The 24,241-nt window shown below is 52.8% G+C and overlaps 2 protein-coding genes across 6 annotated transcripts in view; both read right to left on the bottom strand.

Moving 5' to 3' along the window:
• Positions 1-179: 179 nt before the first annotated feature.
• Pdk2 (pyruvate dehydrogenase kinase 2) lies at positions 180-13,846 on the bottom strand. 3 transcript variants are annotated; one of them, XM_021641635.2, is made up of 11 exons: positions 13,599-13,846; positions 11,855-11,996; positions 5,474-5,545; positions 4,873-5,057; positions 3,449-3,538; positions 3,168-3,245; positions 2,620-2,696; positions 2,407-2,505; positions 2,195-2,302; positions 1,599-1,712; positions 180-1,090 (listed from the first exon to the last, which is right to left on the bottom strand). In XM_021641635.2, exons 1-11 carry the CDS (start codon positions 13,714-13,716, stop codon positions 950-952), a joined length of 1,224 nt encoding a protein of 407 aa, XP_021497310.1. In that variant the 5' UTR covers positions 13,717-13,846; the 3' UTR covers positions 180-949. The 3 variants fall into 3 exon arrangements, with proteins under 3 accessions (XP_021497310.1, XP_021497309.1, XP_021497308.1); XM_021641634.2 differs by lacking the exon at positions 13,599-13,846 and adding an exon at positions 13,192-13,342; XM_021641633.2 differs by lacking the exon at positions 13,599-13,846 and adding an exon at positions 12,877-13,015.
• A 3,048-nt stretch (positions 13,847-16,894) lies between these two features.
• Positions 16,895-24,241, bottom strand: part of Itga3 (integrin subunit alpha 3) — a 30,903-nt gene continuing 23,556 nt past the window's right edge. For 2 of the 3 annotated variants that reach the window (XM_060386902.1, XM_060386903.1), the window contains exons 24-25: positions 19,391-19,516; positions 16,895-18,201 (exon numbers count right to left, since the gene is read on the bottom strand). In XM_060386902.1, the coding sequence (XP_060242885.1) occupies positions 18,046-18,201; positions 19,391-19,516 (282 nt within the window). In that variant the 3' untranslated portion in view covers positions 16,895-18,045. Of the gene's footprint in view, positions 18,202-18,907; positions 19,052-19,390; positions 19,517-24,241 lie in introns of all 3 variants that reach the window. The other variant, XM_021641620.2, reaches the window with a different exon arrangement.

The raw sequence follows: 24,241 nt of genomic DNA, 5'->3' as shown, positions 1-24,241 counted from the left end.
ATGCCTTGAGTGCCACTGCGCTACGGGCTATCAGGTGTCCTGAGTGGATGGCCCTGCCTGGTGGTGCCCTCCGCTTGCCAGCTAGGCCAGGTCCTGAGAACAGTTAGTCCCAGAGGGCCAGTCTTCCCACGGGCGCGTGTGTGGACGCACCCTCCCCCAGCAAGGCAGCCAGGCACCAGTCTCATTTCACCTATTTACTGCGGGTGTCACTGTCACCATCCCAGCCACTGGGAGGGGCACACGGCTTTAACCCCTGTGTGCGGAGGGGAGGGGTGAGGCGTCGGAGATTTACAAAACCAGCTATGTACATGGGGCGTCCTAGGGGGGCGAGTCATCTGTGCACACATGGTGGGCAGAGCGGGGACCCGGGGTCTGCAGCTCAGGCAGGAGAGGGTGGGTGTACACTAGGCAGGGGGTGTGCACGTGAGGACATGCTGGGCGGCGACTTCGCCAAGGTCGCCTCAGAATCCTGGTGGTGTGGGGTGGGTGCACCCCATTCTCTCTCCAGACCTGAGGATACAATCCACCCTTCTTAACATTGACAAAGGACCCGGCCTGTACAGGGTGTGGGCCTAAGGCAAGCAGGGCAGCCACTTGGGAGGCCAGGACTACGCAGGCAGTGAGGGGGACCCAGGGGTCCTGACAATTCTGGTCTTGGGAGAACTGCCATGGAAAAGTATCTTTGGGGCACCCCATCAGGTAGAGCCATCCCCAACCCTCAGGCATCACCGTGGAGACCGGGCTCCAGGAAAACCTCCTAGATTTCTCCATAGAGACAGATTGGCACTTAGGGACCACCACAGATGGGCCACTGAGATTTCTACAAAGATGGACCTGGTCGTCAGGGAGACCCAGCTTCACCACTGTACCCCGGGGGATGGGGAAGGTCCCTGTGGTGGCTGGATCCAGAGGTGGCAGCATCCTCCTAGGTGCCGGGGAGAGAAGGCCCCTAGCTGACACGATACGTTGATGTGTTCTTGGGTTCTGTGCTGGGCACACACCAGTCACCAGCCTCCTGGATGGTCTGATAGTGGCGCCACGCAGACTTGTTGTAGACAGGCAGGCGCTCCACAGAGTCCGTGGACAGGGCCTAGGAAGCACTGCCATCAGTGTCCTGCTTCCCCACTCCTCACTGCCTACCCTTTCCCACCCAGGCCCCGATGGTCTCCATCTCTGGAGTCCTAACCCGGGCCTAAGTCAGCTCCATAATGAGACATTAACTGATACACAACCCTGAGCCCAGAGAAGCCCCTAAAACAGCCTGAGCCTTCTGTGTCTTACCCTGGCCCATTCCAGAAAGCTGGTCCCTCAAAGGTCAGGGAGGCAAAAAGAATCAAGAGGACGGAGGCTGTGTGTGTTCCCTATTCATGACCAAGGCGCATACCCTCTCAACTCAAGGCCAAGATCTGTAAGGTCCCCTTCCTTCCAAAGGATCCTTAGAAGAGGGGCCTTACTCACAGACCCTGGACACCCCCTGAAGTTCCCTACCACATTAGTTAAAAGTTACGGCGCTTGAGGAGCCAAAGGCTCAGCCCTCAGGAAGCACGAGGGAGGGGCGGAAACCTGTGAGCAGCAAACTCGCCCCTGACGGACCTCACCTTGAGATAGATGACAGCATCGGTTCCAAAGCCCTCCATGGAGAAGAGCTGCAAGTCCCCCTGGAAGTACTTGGCGTAGAGGCGGGAAATGGGGAGTCCATACCCAAAGCCAGCCTACAGAGGATGCACGGGTCATCAAGTGAGTCAGGGATGCTGGACTGGGGACGGGAAGGGGTGCTGGGGCAGGGGTGGGGAAGGTGGGAGTAGGTGGTAGGCCACAGAACTGCAGAGGAACCGGAGAGGAAAGGTGGACAGGAGAATTCCACCCAGAGGCCCGGGTGGGTACAAGCTCCTTGGAGCCTATTCCCTAAGCCCAGGACCGCCTATTCCACAAGAGCAGGGACAGAGGTGACAACAATTAGCAATGCAGCAATGCCATGAAGAAAAGAGAAGACAAAAGGACTGAAGAAAAGTGACTGCTAAAGCAGATGGGCAGATAATCAGCATGCAGGGCCCTATCAGCAAGCAGTGGAGAGACGGGCAGTCCAGGGTCACAACTGGAGACTGTCATCGCACAGCTTTGGGGGGTAGGGGGGTGGAGTAAGCTTGGGATTTAAGAAAGCAGGAGCCAAGGAGACCGGAGGAAGCCATCTCACCAGCGGGGTACCCCCAGTGCCAGGCTGGGGTGTAGGGGCAGTGGAGTACATGTAGCTGAAGAGCCTTTCAATCTTCCTCAAGGGGACACCCCCGCCTCGGTCACTCATCTGGGAGACAAGGGACACGTGAGAGGCCCTCCAAGGTCACGCCCTCCACTCCTCACCCCAAGCCCCGTGCCCTCTCATGGTCAGGTCAGAGGCCACACACATACTTTGATGGACAGATCTTCTTCACCCAAAGCCACCATAATCTTGATAGGGGGCAGAGTGAGGCTGGACTCGTGGCTTTCCACGGTGGCCCGCATGGCATTCTGGGGAGGGAAGGGAGGACGCACTGAGGGAAGCGAGCGGAGAAGGCACTGCTAAAGCTGAGGGCTGAGGGCTTGACCGTGCCCACCCTCCCCTGAGAAGGGCAGCCTTCTTACCTTGAAGAGCTCAAAGAGCATATGGTAGAGGTGGGAGGGGACGTAGACCATGTGAATGGGCTGGGTGGCGTTGGTGGCTGTGGGAATCAAGACCAAGGGCAGAAGCATGGCAAGGTCACCAGGTCACCTCCCAGTCTTATATACAGCGTTCCCCTGCAGCCCGTGTTGTCTCAGGGCAGACCTGGGCTGGCCAAGAAGCCAGTGGGTCTTGGGTTCTAAGGAGGTGTCTCATCACACATCGCTCTCCCTAGTTCTTTGTCCTCTTGTCCCGTACCTCGTCCTTCCTGTCACTTAGGAGGCTTTGAAATTAGCGGATGCAGTTACATGTCTGCCGGTTACCTATCACAGGTCTCGGCCTCCCTAGCACCGAGCTCTGTGAGGGCAGCGGCCTTGCCTGTCTTCTTCACATGATGCATGTGCCAAATAATAAACAGATTTATAGAGCAGTTCCCCTCTAGGGGAGTCTGACCCCCCAGATCCCCTACTCTGGCCTGTCGCCATTGCTCTGAACACACGCACACACACACCCCTCACCTTTATCTGCTTACCATTGACTTCCTGGATCTCCAGGTCAGGTGAGGCCATGTAATACTTGTCACACAGGAGCTTAGCCATGTCATAAGCATCTGAGAGGAGACAGGGCCACTCAGAGTTATGGGTGGCTGACCCAGTAGGCATTCCCTTTGGCATTGACCCTGGGGGACACGAAACCCATGGGGACATGGCTCCCACCCACAGGGAATGGGTCACCCTCTGGCCTGCTTATCTGGGAGGGGTCCCTGGAACTCCTTTATGGGCCAGGCCTATGGTGTGGGGGGGAGGGGCTCACCTTTTACCACATCAGACACGTTGCAGTTGGGGTCAATGCTGCCAATGTGTTTGGGGTGGGCTGGGTTGGTGCTGCCATCAAAGATGAGGGCTGTGGGGAGAAGGAGGGGCATTCTGGCTAGTTCACAGGGGCTAGCCCTCCCTCTTCCTAAACATCCTGCCCTTCCTCTCATCTGCAAGCCTCTAAGCATTCCATGCCAAGCATGCCCCCCAAGTCCTGTCTTCCCCCTATCTCAGGCCTTCTATAGCCTCTGCACCCTGCCGCAATCTTCCGCCGCAATCTTCCACAGGCTTCTCCCATATCACACCCTGTTAAATGTATACATTCATTTATTCATTCACTCACTTACTTTTTATACTTTATTTAATTTTATTTTATGTGCATTAGTGTGAAGGTGTCAGATCCTTGGGAATCGGGGTTAAAAACATGCTGTGAGAAGCCATGCAAGTGCTAGGAATTGAACCCTTTGGAAGAACAGACGGCGCTCTTAACCACTGAGCCATCTCTCCAGCCCCTCATTCATTTATTTTCATGACAGGGTTTCTCTATGTAACAGCCCTGACTGTCTTGGAACTTGATTTGTAGACCAGGCTGGCCTTGAGCTCACGGACATCCGCCTGCTTCTCCCTCCCAAGCGCTGGGATTTAAGGTGTGCGCCATCAAGCTCAGTTTTCAAATGTACTCTTCACATACTTTCATGCAATACTCTAAGACAGTTTCCACCAGCTTCCTGTTCAAAAGACTTGGACATAAAGAACTCACTTAACATGGCTACGCTTTGCCAACCAGCACAGCAAGTCTTAGACAGGAATGCTAAACAAACTGTGTGGGTTTTTTATATGATATAATGAGAATTTTTAAAGTTTTGGGTGGGAGGGAATAAAATGTTGACGTGGCTGGCAAGATGGCTCAGTGGATAAAGGTGCTTGCAGCCAAGCCTGACGCCCTGAGTTCAGTCCCCAAGACCCACACGATGGAAGGAGATGTTCTCTGATCTCCACATATGCATAAATAATAAAATAATAAAGTTGTTTTAAAACGTTTAAATATGTAGCATATTTTACACTTACAATTATTTAAAACAATGTATTTGAGCTCAATGTTGCACATTTACTTTCCTTTTGGAGCCAGTTATTTATTTATTTATTTATTTATTTATTTATCTATTTATTTAGAGGCGAAGTCTCACTATGTAGCTAAGGTTGGCCTCAAACATATGATCCTTTTGCCTCAGCCTCCCAGGTGCTGGGATTATAGGCATGTGGATACCTGACTCAAGCCAGTTACTCTTCAGTTCTTGAACGGCACTTAGGGCCCTGGCACATCGGCTGAAGTGGGGACTCCTGCTTTCTTATCAGGGGCAGTGCCCTTCCTGGCATGCCCTGCCAGGACCCCTTGCCCTCTCCGAAGCAGCCAGAACTCACTGTGCTGGTTGATGAGCATGCGGATAGAGATGCGGCTGAGGTAGAAGCGATCTAGGAAATACTGGATGTTCTGGTTAGAGACCGGGTCATCGCCGTAGGTGTCCTTGTATTCCAGCACTCCCTGTGCCATGGTGGGCACTACATCATTGTGCCGGTTCCGGATGGTGACCAGGGCATCGGTGAACCTTCAGAGAAGGCAGACATTTGCTCCTTCCCAGTCTCAGGCTTGGGGACACCCCTGGCTCTCCTTTATTCCCAGTTTCCTATTGGTTCCTCCATTTTCTCTATCCTGTCCAGCCCCAGACACACAGTGCTCACCCACCTGAAGCCCTCTCTCAGCTCTTTACATCTTCTTCCTGTTTACAGCTAGAGCTCTCAGTTCCTCTGAAGGTTTGTTCCTGAGGGCAGGGTTTCCCACATCCTCTCGGCATATTGACAGGTCTGCATCTCTCCCAGCAGACCTGGATTTCCCAGAAGCAGCCTGTCTTCCTCTTTCTTGGGGTATCCCTGAAGGCAGGGGGGCTCTTCCCTGCACCCAGCTGGCATTCTATCCTTGGGGCCCTAACCAAGATTCTTGTCCCTGAGGAGGGTGCTCACTCACTGGCTTAGGGTCCGGTGGTCCTCGGGGTCTTTGTCCAAGAATTCCATGATGTCCAGAAGACTCTGGACATACCTGTGTGAAGGCAGAGGGGACCATGGGCTCAGCTGAGATTACCACAATGCTCCCTCTCACCCCCTCAGATGCCACAGAGCTGAACCGACGTTGCCACAGAAGCAACGTCCCATTTCATCTGCCCTGCATCTCCCTGACAACCTAGTAAGTTGTACAAGGAAACCTCGAATTTGCTAGTTCCCTTACAGCACATTTCCTTGCTTCAGAACCCTGTAACGGCAACCTTAGGAGGGACCAGAAATCACCCCCTCCTACAGAGAGCAGGGGACTGAGGCCCCCCATACCAAAGGCCATGGCAATAGAGGGCTCAGACATCTACCTGCCTTGCTGAGCCCTTTTTACTGACAAATTCTGGTATCTCCCACAGGGGAATTAAGGCACATGGTGGACTACGGGTGTAGCTGTCAGGTTAGCCGGCACAGGGCCCTTCCCACAGTGATCTGGAACCTGCCTAGGGAACCCCACTGAGTAGGTGTGACCAGCTCTGTCCTCCATCAAGACCAGGGAGGCTCACTCTACCCTGCAAAACCAATGAGCAGGGTGGGTGTGGGTGAGCCTATAGGCCTCTACGGGCCTGGCAAGAGGGGTAGGTCTCCTCTCCAACTAGGAAAGATTGATACACAAAGCAGAACACGGGGCCAGGGCACTGAGCTTCGGCAAGTGGCAGTAGATAGTGCCAATTTGGTGCCACTGTCCCCTTGCCCCACTAAGCCATGACTAGCTTCCTCTTTAGATATGCTCAGCCTGTATCTTGTTCTGGAAAGACAGAAGAACCAGCCTTCCTCTGTTCCCTGTGGCAGAAACACATCCAGCCTGAGGACTGGAGGGACTACCTAGAGCCCTGTCACGAGAGCCCCTGAGGCCCAGCAGTGTCTCTAGGAGAGGACCCATCCAGAGCGCCCAGACCTCTTGAGAAGAGAGGCAGGAACGAGCCCCGGAGCAGTGCCCCAGCTGGGTAAGAGGACAGCAAAGCCTCTCGGATCTCCTGAAACTCCTGCCACCCACGGGGCTGCCGCTGAGGAGCTCACCTCGGCCTCCACTCTCTTCTGTGTAGAATGCCCCTCTCCTTGCACCCCGAGACTGCTCTTTGGCTCAAACATCAAAGAAGAGCTGGGTCTGCTGGGTTCTAGGGTGGCCCTGGGTTAACTAGGGAACCTCTTTGGGCTTGTTTCTTCACTAGGAAGACGAGTCCTTATCTGTACCTCCCACTGCATGGTGAGAGTACTCTGAATGCTCAAAACCTGTCACCAGCTGAGCCATGCTTCAGGCTATCCCGTACTGGGAGCAGGAACGGGCTTGGCCTGGGCCTCCGCCCTGTCCTTCCCAGCCAGAACCTAGCATGGTGATTGTGGGAGTTGCTCCTCTTGATGCAGACATCTGCATGAGGAGGACCTCAGTCTCCTGAGAGAGGCATGACGGTGGCTGACATTCAGCTGAGCTACTGCTATGGCCTGACCACTGTCGTCCACCTGGGCTCAGAGGCTTTGAAAGAGAGGAGCAACAAGCGTGAAGGGTGAATGTGCGAGGGAGGCAAGGGGAGAGAAGGGGAGGGAGCAGATGGGGGGGGCTACATGAACCCTTCTCAAGAATTCATGGTGGGTGGGGACAGAAGGTAGGAGGCTTTGTGCATGCCCAGAGGTAGAAATGGACAGAGTCCCAGTTTCCAGGTCCAGGCAGGGCTGGGCAGTGAACTTTCAAGGGAAGAAGTGAAACTGGTTACATGGCCAGTGACGTGGAACCAAGGGCACATGGACCTGCTGACAAAGGCAGCCAAGGCTCCCCACTTCCTGAGCCTCCATCTCCCATGTGGAGACAATGAGGAGACTCGTGTGCTAGGGGACATCATGAAGATTACGGGACCGTCCCAGCCAGCACCCAGAGCAGCCCCTGATGTTCCACAAGCCCTCGGGTGTTGGGGCTGCTGTGGTGGCACTGTGGAGACTCACACACCTGCCTGCCCCTCAAAGGGCCCATTTTCCACAGGGAAATGATGCTGGGTGTGCTTCTGGGACCCAGGGAAGAACCTGGGAGATTTTTGCTTACCCAGACTAGGGAAAGGGCCAGGCTAGAGAAATAGTGTGTGTCCAGGTTGGGAGGGGAGGGCCTAGGGCCTAAGCGCCTCCCCTCCATGGTAAAATCTAATGTTTCCAATGCTCCAACACTCAGACACCCACCCATCCCCGAGACAATTTCTTCCGGGGAGTGGAATGCAGACCTGAAGGGACAGGCAGGCAGTAGAAGGAAAGAGAAGGCACACAGCCACCCCCGAGTAGTATGTGGGAGTAGGGAGTGGAGGGATGGTTGAGCCAAAGGAGCAAGTGTGTGAAGGTAAAGAGTGTGCGCCTGTGGGTGCACACTAGCATCGACAGCTGCTGGAGACAAGGATGTGAACCGGCCCGTGGCCACGTGAGGAGTGCGGCTATTCGCAAGAAGTGAGAGGGCAGACGTATCTCACACGTATCTCACACTCTGTGAATGGGCGGCAGGCTTGGGTTTGGACCCTGGCTGTTCCCTGAAGGCGACTGGGATGCTTCAACCCAACCACAAGCTGGCGTTCATGGGAGGGAGCTCAGGGTGGGGGTAGAGCTTAGCTCTAAAAATGCCTTGGGGATCCCTCATCAGTGTGGCTCAGGTCAGGTGTGCTGGTGTGCCGAGGGACAGGCTAACTTAAAGGAGGCTCTGGCTCTCTCGTCAAGGGACCTTCTGCCTCTTATCCTGCTCAGGACAAGGCCTGGCTGGCTTCTGTGGGGTGGGAGTGGGGCTCTTCACAGGCAAAGCCTGGGATCCACATACCTTGTGGACAAGCCAGGGAGCTAGATAAGAGGGTGGTACCCATCGCCACAACACACACATAGCACCCCCACCCACTGAATCAGCCCCTTCCACATACTCCTTACACTCTACAAGACCCAGCGACAGGAGTGACTCACTGCATGCACCTCCCCACCTGTCCATGCCTCTTCAGGTGATCTTCCTCCTGAGAGGAACCAACGGATACCTCTCTGGACCCTGGTAGCACCAGGAGACATGCCATTCTTCAGGTGAGCCCTACTTTCCTACAGACTTGCAGGAGGACATGGAAGTCATAGCCCTGTGGCATAACCCCACACAAAGCCTTCTTCCTGTCCCCATCCCTAATGCAGCCTCCAGAACCGGTGGCCTGGGTTCGAATCCCAGATCCACCAGCACTCCCTGATCAACCTTAGCCAAGTCTCCCCACTTCCTGAGCCTCCATCTCTCACGTGGAGATGGTGAGGAGACTCGTGTGCTAGGGGACATCACGAAGATTACAGGACTGTCTGAGTCAGCATACAGAGCCGCCCCTGATGATCCACGAGCCCTCGGGTGCTTGTTTTTCAGTTTTGGTTTTGTTTTTGCTATACCCCTTGTCCTCACTGCTGCATTATCTCCGAAACCTCTGACACAATTACACCATCTCTGAGCTACAGGCACTGCTGCCCAGAAGCATGGGGCTATGGCTGGTACTGAGCAAGCTCTAGATGTGTGTACTGGCTAGTTTTATGTCAACTTGACACAAACTAGGGTCATTGAAGAGGGAGATACAATCAGGAAAATGCCCCCATCACACTCGCTGTAGGAAAGTCTGTAGAGCATTTTCATACCTGGTTGATGCAGGAGGGCCCAGCCCATCGTGGGTGGAGCACCCCATGAGCTGGTGGCCATGGGTTCCACAAGAAAGCAGGCTGAGCATGCCACAGGAAAGCCAGCCAGTACTGACTTCCTTCAGTAAGGGACTACGGTGTGGCGGTGTATACCAGATAAACCCTTTCCTCCCCAGGCTGCTTTTGGTCATGCTGTCTCGTCACAGCAAAGGTGGTAACTCTAACGAAGGATGCATTTCACACTCAGTAATGTGGGACCCTGAGAAACAGCCGAGACTCCGCTAGACAGGCCAGGATGCTGAGCCCAAGGAAGGCCATATTGCTGCGTAGGAGTACCCAGCGAGACTCTAAGTCATATGTGTCACACATGCTGCTGCCAAGCCCAGGGAATGGTCCCAACGTCCAGTAACCACCAAAAATGGCCCCGATACTCCAAGTCTGAGCAGCCGAAACAGCTGATCAGGTTTATTTTGATCTGGGGATTAATCATTTCAAGCATCAGCCCAGGTCTTTAGCGCTCCATTAACTGTAGCTGTGCATTAACTACCGGGCTGCCACTAGCTCCCTCCCTCTGCACGCCCCTTCCCTTTGTCCCTAAGGGGAGGTTCTGCTCTATACTCATCAGAGGGCTAGTGGCCCTCTCTCCAGGCTCTGTGGCTGAGGCCCACCAGCTCTGTGAACCCCCTCAGCTTCAATTTCATGTATCAGGATGACCAACCACCCCCCTGGCATGTTCTCCTGTATGTTGAATCATCCCCCTCCTGCTATGTCCTGGCATTCCTTCCAAGCTTTGAGGGGGAGACTAAGTCAGGCTAAGCTCCTGAGAAAGGTCAGGAAGGGGAGTCAGAGGGCAGCCTCTCCTGGCCTCCTCTTGACCTCTACAAATCACCCTTCCTGGCTGCCCCCCAGAACAGTTCCTTTGAAGGGGTCTGAGAAGTCTTGTCATGAACTCAGGGACCAACTGGTGAGTCATCTAAGCCAGTCAGCCGGATAGACTGGAGGAGGGCTGGGAGAACAGATGGTGCCTTCTGTCTCATGCCCACAGCTCTGCCACCCTGTGGTAAGCAAGACAGGCAGATTGGCTCAGGGGTCCTAGACCTCCTGGTGCAGGGTTCAGTGATGGATGACTTAGCTGGGCCCTCCGAAATTCAAACCCTGCCCTCCACCCACCCCTCACCTTCTCAGTGATATTCACCAGCCTTCCTTTCTTCCTAGCTCTGAGTATCCAAGTCCTTCTGTGTATCCATTTCAACTTTCCCATGTGTTTTGCTTTGAAACATGTTTCAATCTGTTGCCTAGGTGGGTCTTGAACACCTGAACTCATTATCCTCCTGCTTCAACCTCCCCAAACACTGGAAAAACAGGTACTGCCTCCTCCCTGCTCAGTTTTCTTCACAACCTCGGTCGACATTACGGACCTACAGCGTAGCTGGCCTGTGTGCATGGCCCCATCCCATACTGGAGACCATCTCTCTAGAATAAGCCAGGGTGATCTACGCTTTCCTTGTTTTACAAGTGTCAAAATGCACAAATTATACTTCTGCAATGGGAGATGCCATAATCAATGGCATTTCATGAAACAAAACAAAACAAAACAAAAAACCCCAAAAACGTAACCTTCCCTGCTCACTGCACTTTGTTTGGCCCATCATGGCAGGATTTCGTTTCCCAGGAACTCTGTGGACCCCGTGGGGGAAATTTCTGCTGTCTTTGTGTTTGTCTGTGTGATTGCTGAGTCGGGAACACAGGGCTTCGTCTAGAGCAGGCAACTGCCTTACCACTGAGTCCTTGGTTTTATTCCGAGAGAGACAGGCTCTCGCTAAATTCCTCAGGTTAGCCTTACAATCACGACTGTCCTACCTCAGCCTCCCGGCTGCGGTGCTCATATTGCCTGAACTATTTACTCAGCTGCCGAGGAACAACCCAAGGCCCTTGCATGACAGGCAAAGGCATGTCCTATCACTGAGCTGCGCAGCCAGCTGCTGCCATTTGCCGAGACACAGGCCAGTGTTGGGCCCACAGGTACAGCTATGACACAGGTGCCCAAGCCCGGGGGAATCCTCATCTTTCTACGTGACAAACGCTGATGACTAGATTTCGTCCCCAGCTGCCACAAAAGGCTACTGATGATCAGCCAGGGACAGGCCTAGTGGCAGACACACCTTTGTTTACATTTCGTGTGAGGTTAGTGGTTAGCGGCCTCCAGTTACCCAGCCCTGCACAGAGTTGTGTGTCTTTGGCTGCCTGTAATCGATTTGCCATTCTTGCCCTGGGAACGCTTTGGGAAAAGACTGTGTTGTCTGTGTTTACCTGGGCGCTTCTCCAATATTCAAGACAGTTAAGAATTGCCACTTGAATAATTGAATCTTCACTTCCCCCCCCACCCCCGTTTTCTCAAGCTACTTGGGCAAACAGGGGCTGCTCCAGAAGCAGGCCATGGCTATTATTGCTGACACTAGCAAGGACTTTCGCTCTTGACTGTGAAAGCTGTGCTTTCTTGGATGAAAGTAGGATGGCGAGACACAGTCTGAACTTGACCTTTGTCCCTGCTCAAGCTGGGGTGTTCCACGCGATCCCGGGCCACTCCCTCCCCAGCCTCTCGGAGCCCCTGTGCCTCGCCTCTGTCCTAGCCTCTGACCCGAGAACTGAGGAACACGGAGGGGTGATGGGATGTGAGGGGCCTCACCAGCTCTGCACCAGCTGTACTGAGGGGGTGCTCAGTACTCGGTCGGGAAGCAGGTTGATCTCTTTCATGATGTTGGCCAAGCGCACGGGCAGCTCCTGCCGGAGGAAGGTGAATGACGTTTTCTCGCAGGCATTGCTGGATCCTGAGGGGAAGAGAGGGTTCAATCAATAGCTGCGAGCCACGGGAACTGTCGCACGTGTGGAGACTGGCAGGCTGAAATGACCAGGTGACCTATGCATGGCACACGGCAAGGTAACCCTCCTAGCACTGCAGAGACCCACCACCACCCTGTTTGACACTTCAGGGGCGGTATCACCTACTGACCCTCAGTTAAAACCCCATTTGTCTCTAACCAGGGAGGCAAGATGTTCCTGGGGCTCGTTCTCAACTGTTCTGGCCTAAGTCATCTCAATTTTTTTTTCCCCATTCCTCTAGGTAGGCACTCCTCCCGAGGGACTGTCCCGGGGGTAGAAGTACTTAAGAAATCCTACCCTCTCTGGGGTGCAGTACCTAGATTCCCAGGACTGTAGGAACTCAGCATTATCCCTGGGGCAGGCCATCCCATCCAGGCTGAGGACACAGATGGATGCCAATGGAGAATTGGCCATGTAAACGACCATCTGTGAGGCCAATGGGGACCTTGGTCCAGGGTCAAGATGAATAGGCAGTGAAGAAATGAATAGTGTCAGCCCAGGGACAGGGGATCCAGGATCAAAACCAGGCCCTGCTTCCGTTACCCCTTTTGAGGGGTTCAGTTTTCCCCATTCAGGCAGACAGGACCACTGCAAGCCCCTTCCAGCCGTGACACTTTGCCGAGGCTTGGAGTGGGCCTTGGAGGAATTCCTACACAGGCTCCCACAGAACAGGGAGAAACAAAGGCACGTCCTGGAAAACAGGTGCTCAAGTCTTGTCTGCCCCTCCCCTGTCCTCCTGTCTGTGATGCAACTCTTGAAAGACCTGGGTCCACTCCCAATCACCATTGTGGCACCATAGGAATGCCACACAAGGTCTCCATCCACCACCTGGCAAAGCTTTCTTCTGCCCTGGAGCCACCTCCACCTTCAGAACACTGAGTGGGTGATCTTCAGAAACCCAGGGACAGCCATGGCAGGGCGAAAGCCACCTGACTACCTCATGGTAACTTGGGCTCTGCCCAGCTAGGAACCACCGCCAGGCCAGACCAGATTTGATCTTCAAGCGTCCTTGCCCAGTGGACAGCTGCAGTGGGTGGAGGATCACCAGTTAGGGGAGTTCCTCCCATCAGCACCTCCTACTCAAAGGGCCCCCTTCCCAGCTGCCCCGGGATTTCTCCCTTGCTCGGTTCAGAAGCACCTCACCCTTCGGTACACAGTCCGGGTCTACCAGATGAGTGAATCTCCCTGGCACTCCCAGCAGCAAGTCCCCTGTTTATTCCTGGTCGCCCCTCTCAGCGGCTGGGATCTCTCCCCCCACCGACTAGCTCTATCATGTCTGGATGGGGCCCTATGCCCTCTCTGCCTCTTAATCCCCATGATCCCTCGCAACGCTTTCCCCGTGCCCCCATTCTTAGTAACAGTGTGAAGGGGACACCCTTAACTCTTTCTGGGCAGCCAGGCTCGCCTCGCCATTTACCCATTCCTGTCCATACTCTTCCAAACCAACCCTCCCGGCACCCAGGACCTCTTCCTCGGGCGTTAACCTCTCACTGCCACGGTCTCCTTCCCCGCGCCCACCGCCCGGGTGCCCGCCTACGTCGACTCCGTACCGAAGTCTAGAAACTGCTTCATGGATAGCGGAGACGGGGAGAACTTGCTGAAGTGCTCGATGTACTTGGGCGCCCCCGCCAGGGACGCATTCTTCCACAGCGCCCGGACCCAGCGCATGGCGACGGCGCCCGCTGCCCGGGCTCGGCTCCTGCTGCTGTCCCGGTGCTGGAGGCGCTGGCACCGGCCCTCCGCTTGGCCCTGCTCGGCCGGGAGACGCGCTTCGGCCGCCTCCTCCCTACCCCTACCCTGGCGGCGCCTCCAATGCCTGGCCAATCGGCTTGTCCCGGCGGCCCGACGTCGCCAATGGTCGCGCACAAACAACCCTGCGAGAGCCAATGGCCTTGCGCTTCGACACGTGGCTCTCCTCGGGGCCCATCCCCCTTAACCGTGAAGGTGCTGGAGGCGGCCTGTTGTTTTCCTGGGCTGTGCTCAGGACCCGCCTCCGACCGCTAACTCCCCTAGACTTCTTAGGGGCGAGCCCCGGATTAACCCCTTCTTTCCCCAGGGTCCCGCTAACCCTTCGTTTGGCTTTTCCACTCTTGCCTTTTCCTGGCTCCTTCCAAGGTCCTCTTCGCTCCCCTTCTTTAACTCTTCCTCCCCGCGCCTTGTCCCTTTCCTAAAGGCACCTGTTTCTCCTGACTTGATGCTCACCTGTTCTGTCATAGGGGCTCGTGGTGGTTTCCCACTCCTGTGAAATGGACCCAGAATAAATACTTGGGAAGTCTGGAACCAGGAGGCAAGCTTAAACTATTCTAATTCTATGTGCGTGCAACCCGCTGGCTTCCATAAACATCCAAGTGGCCCAGGAGAAGGCGGCGTTTTCTCTCCTCACCCAAGATTGGGCTGAGAGCGTCGCTCAGAGGGTATGACACTTGTTCAGCATGCGTGAAGCCCCGTACTGACCTCTGGCATTTGCAAAACAACCACAAAAACACCCGGAGCCAAACCCCTCCGGACTAGCAGAGGCCGGAGCTGCCGTCAGGGCTAATTTTAGGAAGTTCCATTTTATTATTACCTAGCTCGTCTGACTGCACACAAAACCTTGCGCGTCTTGCACAACCACGTGAGAGGGCAACCTTCTGTGCCGCGGGCTTCCTCATTGCCAGTCCTCCCGGAGGTGAGGCATTTTAGCGGTTCCTAAACCCAGCCTAATCTTCCTAGTAGCCCCCGGCCTCTTTCCTGCGAAACCTGATGCGCCCTCTTTTGGTGGGACGTGGTATGTTTCCCACTCTCTGGGCCTACCTACGTTTGTTTTTTTTTTAGTCCTTCGCTTCCCTGCTAAGGACTGAGCTTTGTTCCAAAACAGCAGGCAGGTTTAGTAGGGCCTGGTGCTGCTCTGGGAGGCTTGAGGCTGGAGGATTTCAAAGGCCACCTCTAGGGTAGAGTGAGTTCAATTGCAGCCTGGGCAGTTTAACGAGATCTTATCTCAAAAAAGTAAGAGCAGGAGCTGTGGCTGAGGTGGTAGTAACTCTGGCAGTTTTTCTAGAATGTGCAAGATTGTGGGTTTGATCCCCAGTGACACACAAACACCAAGTTAGAACGGAGTATCATTGTAGCCAGCACATAACAAGGCTTCCTTATGGAAAGCGTAATGCTGTGTGCTGTCAGGCACAAGTTTGCCTGGATTAACTCATTTAATTCTTTTTTGTTGTTGTTGTTTTGTAAACTGTGACCCACATCTTCATTCATTTTATGTGTGTTTCACCTTAATCCATGTATATGCACCACCCATGTGAATGCTTGGTGTCCTCATCAGATCCCCTGGAACTGGAGTTACGGATGCTTGCGAGTCACCGTGAGGGTGCTGCCAACTGAACCCAGGTCCCCTGCAAGAAAAAGTGCTTTTAACCCCTGAGCCATCCCTCTGGGCCCTCTCTCATTTAATGCTTCAGAGGGTCTGGTGTACTATTATTATCCCCATAGCTAGAAAAACAGAGTGGGCAGGCATTCTCAAGTACAAATCTGACTTTAACGGTTCCCTACTCAAGACTTTTTAACTTAAAAAAAAAAAAAAAAAGGAGCCAGGCACTATGGCGCATGCCTTTAAACCCAGCACTCAGGAGGCAGAGGCAGGCAGTCAGAGCCAGCCTGGTCTACAGGGCTACACAGAGAAACTTTGTCTTAAAAAAAAAAATTAAAAGAGATCTATAATCTGTATCGCCTGTATGCATGTGTGCCTGAGTGAATTTATGTAGCCCACCAGCATGCACGTGACTGTGGAGGCTAGAGGCATTGAAGTTACACATGGTTATGTGCTACCTGATGAAAACACGGGAATCCAGCCCAGGTCCTCTGTAAGAGCAGTAGGCACGCTTCACTGCTGAGCCATTTCTCCAGTTCCGCCTTTCCACTTCTTTCTGGAGCCTTTCCAGTTGTCCCTATATCCGCTTTGGCTCCACCCACTAGCCTCATCTTTTCACGTTCCCCTGCTCAACACCCATCTACTGCCTCCTTGGCCCAGCCTCTAATCTCCAATTCATTGACAATGCTATCTCTTTTGGGAGTTGGGGGCTGGATCATTCTACTCCACTTCCTGTACCTATTCTTCAGGTCTTAGCTGCTTAGTCACCTCCTCCTCCAGGAAGCCTTTGCTGAGCTCCCGTGCTGAGCTGGGCTCCCTACTTGTCCTTCCTGATCTTAGGAAGGGGTGAGAGCTTCTCATACTGAGGGCTAAATGCCTATTCATGGGTCTTTCCCACTGGACTTTAGCTCAAGGACCACACAGGTTGTGTCTGACCTAGTCATTGCTTTATCTACAGTGCTGGGCACAGAGCCTGGCATGTAGAAAGGATACAGAGTGAAAAACAGAAGTGAGGTTGGCAGAGAGGCCCCGGATATCCCTAGATATCCACGAGCCTAACAGTTAGGAAGTGGTAGATAATACAGGTGAGTCCCTTTTCAAGGGCCAGGCAAAGGGGACAGGCTCTTCCACCCTCCCTCCACCTCTCTTTCCAAAGTCAGATTGGGTGCAAACCTCAGCCTGGCTGCCTGAGGCCCTGTCTCAACACCCCTGCCTCCCAAAATCCAAGCTGGGAGCCTATCGATAAATGGAAGCATTTGATGTCACACCAAACACAACAGGAACAGGCCACAACTCTTGACAAATAAAGAAAGCACTCCCCGGTGGCACTCTATCTAGAACTGGACTTCCATGAAGTGAACCCTGCTTGAATCAAAATGCCTCACAGGGCTTGCTGGGGGGGGGGTGTGTGTGCCAGGTCCATCATCATCACCCCCTCCAGACTGGACTGAGATTGGTCAGGACTGGAGGGTGGGGGAGGGGCAGGTACAGCAGTACAAACTGGGAACTGTTTATTTATGTTAAGAGAGAAAGAAGCCCATATACAAAGAAGGCACAGGGTTGGGGGAAGCTGCTATAGTACCGTGGGCTGGGGTGAGAGGCAGAGCTGCGGAGTGGGAGGAATCAGGGAGAGGAGAGGACCTGGGAAATCAGCCTCCACTGCCAGAATGGGGGTGTAGCTTTCAGGGATGGGGAAGGGTTAGGTTTCTCAGAAAGCCACAGGCAGCTCAGAATACCATCTCTGTGGTCAAGGGAACAGAGCTGAGTCTGGCCAGATGGGGCAGGGGCCAGGCTCTCCCCTGCCCTACATTCAAGTATCGCATCCCCCACGTGGTCTTGTGGGGTCTCCAGGCCTTGCCCAGGCTGAGGTGATCAGGATGGGTCAGAGTTAATCCTCTGCATCCTGCCAGGATCTGCTGGGCTGTGACTGATGCCCTGCTCTCTGAAGGATGCCACCATGCTCCAGGTCAGTTCCAGCACAGTGTGTCCAGGCCGTCTGTGGTTTTGTTTCTCTTTGTTCCTTTGGGCTGCGTTTCTTGCCAACTCCATCTGTAGCCAGGATTTTAGAGATCCATTCATAGCCAGTTCTGGGGACCTGCTCTCTAGTTCCTTGCTCTTGGGTCTGAGCACACAAGTCGTAAGGGCATCCCCTGGATAGCCTTTAGTGTGGCCCTGCTCTCCAGTGGGTGCCAGGATTTGCAGCTGGGCTTGACAAGCTCCTCCTTGTCAGTAGTTTTATTCTGGACCGTCAAGTCAGTCCAGCGACATGGCTCAAGGGGGATCCAGTGTGGAGGAAAGATGTCACCATATCAGGGACCTTTTCCTCCTGGCTCCCAGTAGAGGTGCTTTGGCTTGGTTTTGGCACAGACAGAGGCTTGGCCATGGTACCCTCTACGGGCTATCAGAAGAGGCCGTTAGCAGCAGGCCCTGTGTACTGTGTCCAGTGTGCAGGGCTGTGCCGTGCTCAGCACTGCAAGGTCCTGAAGGAGATTCTAGGGTCCCAGAAAACATGCCTGCAGTGAGGAGGGATATATGCCTAAGCCTGCTGGTGCCAGCCAAATGCGTGGTCCCTTTTGGACTGTCGGAGTCATAATTTATGATAAATAGGAAGGAAGGGAGCATCGGGAGGGATGTCAGAGAGGGCGTCAGTAGTATCGGTCCCGAATCTGCCAGCTGGTGACCCAGTGCTTCTTGGTGGGTAGGGTGCTTCCAGGAGGTGGGTAGCGCTCCTCCTCCCGGATGCGCACTGCATGGTACTTGGGCATAATCCGGTAGTAGCGGGTTGGCTTAAAGAAGTCACACTGGAGTTCAGGCAAAAGAGAAACCGTATCAGTACATTCAAGCAGGACACACACACACACACACACACACACACACGTGCGCGCGCACACACACATGCACACACACTTCTATGGTCCCTATAGCAGTCCCCAACTCAAATATCCCAACCTCAGTATGAGATGCGAGGATGAATGTCCCCACCCCAGACCCAGAGGAAGGAGGAGGGGCTGGCCGAGGAAGACACAGAGGACAGCAGAGGCAGGTGAAGGCCAAGCAGCTGCAGAGATTGTGGGCTAAGAAGACAGGGTGGTCTCAATGGCCAGTGCTAGAGGTGGGTACGATGATTATCCTAGGGAGATGGTGGGATTCGAGACAAGGAGGACTGGCCTCTCTTGGTTCTCTCCTTCCTTGTGGGAGGGCACAGGACTTAAGAGTTATTGTGGACATGCCTAGAGACAGGGTCTAGCCCTGACTGCTTCTCCTTTCCAGTTCTCCAGAAAGCAGCATGCTCATTGGAAATCCTCTCGGGATTTTAAGCTCTGGAGAGCCAGGAGGAGGTGGAGGTTGGGGGCGGGGGGAGGGGCGAGTAGCAATCAGAATGGGCTGTACTTTGAGGTGGCAGACAAGTGAGATCCAAGCAGGCCCTGAGGCAAGAGGAGCAGACAGGAAGAATCAGAGGCCCCAGCCAGCTGGGGGTTTGAGGAGGAGGTCCATAGGCCATGTTACCCGGGAGGGCTGGGGCAGGGGGGGCTGACCCCCTCAGTAGTCGTCCGTCAGCCTTTCTGTCTCTGACGGCTGGCTCTTCATCTCAGCCTTCTGCCTCTTAGCTTCATACAGGGCACGAGTGCGGGCTCGCTTGAAGAAGCCGCACTGGAGGGAGGAGGTGCAGGGGATGGCCATCAGGGGCGCTGGTAGACCCGGCCATCAGCACTCCGGGGGACCGGGGCTTAATGCTGGGGAACCTGGAAGGCTAAGTCCTGGGCCCAGCTTGGTGGATCGCCGGACACCGGAGCTCCTGGGTTCCCCTTTGCAGCCTGAGCTCCCCAGGCATGGGTGGGACTGAAAGCTGGGGGTGGGGGGGAGTACCCAGGAAAGGGCATCTAAGATGGAGATGAGGAATGGGATGCAGAGCCAGGGGATGGAGGGTGAGCCGTGCTGGCGCTGGCAGGGGTCTGAAGTGGGGAGCCCCAGCAGGCTGGGAGATTCTACCTTCCACAGCAGGATGATGATGAGCCCCAGCAGCAGCAGCCCAGCTCCCACGGCCACGAGCACCAACCACAGCTCGATCTCAGCAGGCAGCTCTTCCACTAGCTCTGAGTCAATGTCCACTGAGAACTGCAGAGGAGAGAGAAGAGACTCAGCCTGGGTTAGCCTGCTGAGACCGGGCCCCCTCATTCTATCGCCTTTTGTGTCTCAGCGGGGCCGGGGCCCTGTTGTTTGGCGTATGGCCAGTAGGGGGCGATCAAGAGTAGAAAAAGCCCCTGCAGGATTCATTGGCAGCAGCAAATAGGTCCCTAACCCAGATTGGCCAGGCTCGGATCTGGCGGTAGGCAGCCAGAGTTTGTGAGTTTGTGAATTTGCGAGTCTGTGACACACACATCTTGCATACCAGCTTGTATACCAACACCGTTCCTGATGAGCTGTGCGACCCTGGACTAGTAATTTCATCTCTCTCTGGATCACTCACTCATGTGCCCTGGCCAAAAGTCTGCTTTCGGGCAATTAGGCTTCTTGAGCTCAGGTCCAGCTTCGCTATACAATGGCTGTGTAGCCTTGAACAAGTTACCCAACCTCTCCGTAAACTGTCTGTAGACTGGGAATTATAATTCCCGACCTCAAAGGCCGCTGGACAGGATTAAACATGGCTAGTAGGAGTGGACTGCGCTGAGCAACAGCCACTTCATAATAGTTATTATGAAAACAATGCACAGCACACAGCATGTTGGTTTTTCCCTCTATAATGGCATGTGTGTGTTTGTGTATGCTCATGTCTGCAAGTGTATATACAGATTATATAGTCCACACTAGAGGCGCTTGGGACCAACCAGTGGTGTTTCACCTTTGGGATTTTGTTTTACTCTGTGGCTCAAAAAGTTTCAGATTTTGGAGTGTTTGCGTTTCCAGTGTTTGGAGCAGAACTTTTCTAGGCGACTCTGCTTGATTTTCCCTTCTTTTGAAATTGTTCTGATTTTTTTAAAAAAACAGGTAACAGAGAAAAATCAAAGGTTTCCAGAAACACGATGCTCTGGGAAACAAACAAACAAAAAAACCAAAAACTGTTTCCACAGTGAGTAGCAGTCAGTGCATGCGGTGATCCCAGCAGGAGGCACGAGGATCAGGAGTTCAAGAACAGCCTAGGCTACAGGAGGTCCTACCTCCAAAGAACAAACAAACAAGCCTGCAGGACCTTTGATCCCAGCCCTGGGAGGCAGGGGCACGTGGATCTCCAAGAGTCTGAGGCCAGCCTGGTCTACACAGTGACTTCCAGGACAGCCAGAACCAGATAGTGTGACCCTTCATTCACTCATGAATGAATGAACGAACGAACGAACAAATAACAAAACTACAAAGTAAGTCTCTGTGCTGTGTTTTCTTTCCTTCCTTCCTTCCCAAGCTAGCCTCACACTTTTACTCCTGCCTCAGCCTCCCAGTGCTGAGGTCACAGGCATGCACCCATGTGCCCTTCCCAGCTCTCTCCATATTTTTAAGCCGTTTGACCCACATTGGTAGGGCTGTACCACCCGCACACTTCTTCAAGCTTCGTCTTCCCCAGTTGTTTTCCTTTTTTTTATTAATAACATCATCTCTCCCTCTCAATGGATAAAGGCCAACTTGACCTCTTGTGAGGACCACACAGTCACTGGAGAAATGGACCACATTTTATGGAGCCGGTCCCCTACTGACAGACATTTAGATGGCTTCCAATTCCCTGCTCTTATTAACAACGCTCTAAAATAACCCCATATATTTATCTCTGCACCCTCGTCCTGATGCCTCCTTGAAATATAGGCACATGTGCTAGATCAAAGGGAACGGGTGCTTTAAACTTTAATGAATATTGACAAACTCATCCCCACAAAGGAGCCACCAATTTATACTCCAGTCAGAACCATTTCCTACCACCTAGCATCAACAGAAGGCATTTCTCTTTTTAGTATTTTCCAATCAGACAGGAAGACAACTCTTGTTATTTTTAAGTTTTTTTTTTTAATTTGATTTGTGACGGGGTCTCATTATTTTTTTTAAAGATATGTTTATTTATTATTTATACTGTGTTCTGTCTGCACGTGGGCCTGCATACCAGAAATGGGCACCGGATCTCCTTACTAGACGGTTGTGAACCAAATTGTGATTGTTGGGAATTGAACGCAGGACCATTTGGAAAAATAGCCCGTGCTCTTAACCTATGAGCCATCACTCCAGTCCCTGACAGGGTCTCACTATTGTGGCTAGCTTAGAACTCAACAGACTCAACAGTAGACCAGGCTAGCCTTGAACTCACAGTGATCGTCCTGCCTCAGCCTCTAGAGTGCTGGGATTAAAGTTGTGTGCTAGCATGCCCAACTAAAGGGTTTTGTGGGGAGGGGTGGGGGTTCATATTTTTTTGAGACAGAGTTTCTCTGTGTAAATGCCCTGGCTGTCCTGGACTTTGAGTTGTAGACCAGGCTGGTCTTGAACTCACAGAAATCCACCTGCCTCTGCCTCCCAAACGCTGGCATTAAAGGTGTGTGCCAACCACTGCTGGACGTGTTTTTTTTTTTTTAATATTAAATTATGTACATGTATGTATATATTGGATGTGGCTATGTGCACATGAGTGCAGGCTCTTATGGAGGCCAGAAGAGGTTGTCTGATCCCCTGGATGTAAATATGGGCAGCTGTGAGACGCCTGACGTGTGTGTGTGTGTGTGTGTGTGTGTGTGTGTGTGTGTTCGTGTGTGTGTTCGCTAGGAACCGAACTCAAGTGTCCTGCACGAGCAGTGTGGAGCCATCTTCGTAGCCATTATCTACAGAGCCATCTTGCCAGGTCCCCTGTGTGCAAGTTAAATAGTTATATTTTATCTGATATGCATTGCCTTTTTTATATTGTCCTTTATATTGAACTCTCAAAATATATCCACGCTTTGGACCTTGTCCTTTTCACTTATTATCTTTTGTTGTATGTCGATTTACAGTTTCATATGGTCTAATTTTTCAATTCATTCTTTGTGACTTTTGGCTTTAGTAAAGTAAAAGCCACACTCCTGGAGGCTCAAACCTTTAGTAACAGCACCCTGGGGGCTGAGACAGGAGGATTGTTGTCAAAGTTTATGACTAGCCTGGGTTACCTAGTGAGCTCTTATGTCCCACAAACAAACCAATAGTGCCAGTGAGATGGCTCGGAAGGTAAAGACACTTGTTGCCAAGCCTGACAAGGTGAGTGCAAGAACTCAGACACACAGGTGCGGAAGGAAAGAACCAACCTACAAGTTGTCCTTTGACTTCGGCACACACACACTGTGGTACACACATACAACCTCCCCAGAAAAAATATAATACAATTTTAAATTAAAAAAGGGGGGGGGGGGCTTAGCGAGATGGCTCAGCAGTTAACACTTGCTGTTCTTGCAGAGGACCTGGGTTTGATCCTCAGCACCCACACGGCAACTCACAACTGCCTGTTAACTTCAATTACAGGGTCACAGCCTCTTCTGGTCTCTGAAGGCACTGTGTAGATATCCATGCAAGCAAAATACTCATACACATAAAAAAATAAGTACATTTTTAATTAAAAACTAAATAAATGGCCGGGCACGATGGCACATGTCCATGATCCCAGCAGAAGCAGGCAGATCTTTGTGACTTCGAGGTCAGCCTGGTGTACAAAGTGAGTGCAGGAGAGCTAAGGCTACACAGAGAAACCCTGTCTCGAAAAAACCGAAAAGAAAGAAGAAGAAGAGAAGCACCTCAGAGCTGGTGAGAGGGTGAAAGTGTTTTGCTCACGGGCCCAGTGGATGACCTCTACGTGGGCACCATAGCACGCACGCCCGCACTCTCACACACACCTCCTCATAATAAATAATTTACTTTTCTTTTAAAAAGGCCAAGCATGGGCCAGGTGGCGGTGGTGCAAGCCTTTAATCCCAGGAAGCAGGAGACAGAGACAAAAGGATCTCTTTGAGCTCAAGGCCAGCCTGGTCTATCAATGAGGTTCTAAGCCACCCAGGGTTATACTGTGAGACCCTGTTGCAAGAAGGAGAGGAAGAGAAGGAGGAAGGTCTCTGACATACACCTCATTTCCAGTCCATTGTCCGGCCCTGTCTCCGCCCGTCTTCAGCCCATTGATCTGCTTTAGGAAGTGCATCAGGAGTAGTTCACCAACCTTTCATCTAACCCGCTCTGTGCGTCCCCTACGCTCTTCCACTAACATCCTTTTCACAATAGATTATCAGCAATCTGTCACGTTCCTTCTCCCAACCTAGAACACTCCCCCCCCCTTGGAATTTCCTGAATCTTACTTGGACTGAAATAATTTGAAAAGACTCGACAGTGAGAGAATATCGGCTTTTTTTTTTTTTATTCTAGCCATAATTTTAACTTTTTGCTGTGTGTTCATTGCTATATTTATCCCCGGGTGTTCCACGCCTTTTCAGCCTTATGTACACATGTTGTTAGTGTTGAGGATTAGTTGGATTGGTTTAGTTTTATGAGATGGAGTCTTGCTATGGAGCCCAGGCTGTCCTTGAGCTCACTAAGTTGCCCAGGCTAGCTCAAACTTGTGTCAATCCCCCTGTACCAGCCTTTAGAGCACCACCACGGCCAGCTCTTTTTAATTTTTATTTATTTACTTATTATTATTTGGGGGGGTGTTTCTGAGCAAGGTCTCTCTGTGTAGTCTTGACTGTCCTAGGACTCACTATGTAAACCTGGCTAGCCTTGAACTCCCAGAGATCCTCCTGCCTCAGCTTCCTGAGTGCTGAGATTAAAAGTGTATGCCACCATGCCCACTGCCACCCCCACGCCCAGCTTTTGAAATTGTGTGTGTGTGTGTGTCCATGTATGTATATGTAGGCTCCCTGT

This window comes from Meriones unguiculatus, chromosome 7, assembly GCF_030254825.1.
Source record: "Meriones unguiculatus strain TT.TT164.6M chromosome 7, Bangor_MerUng_6.1, whole genome shotgun sequence".
NCBI lineage: Eukaryota > Metazoa > Chordata > Mammalia > Rodentia > Muridae > Meriones > Meriones unguiculatus.
This window is presented reverse-complemented; position numbering and strand designations above follow the sequence as displayed.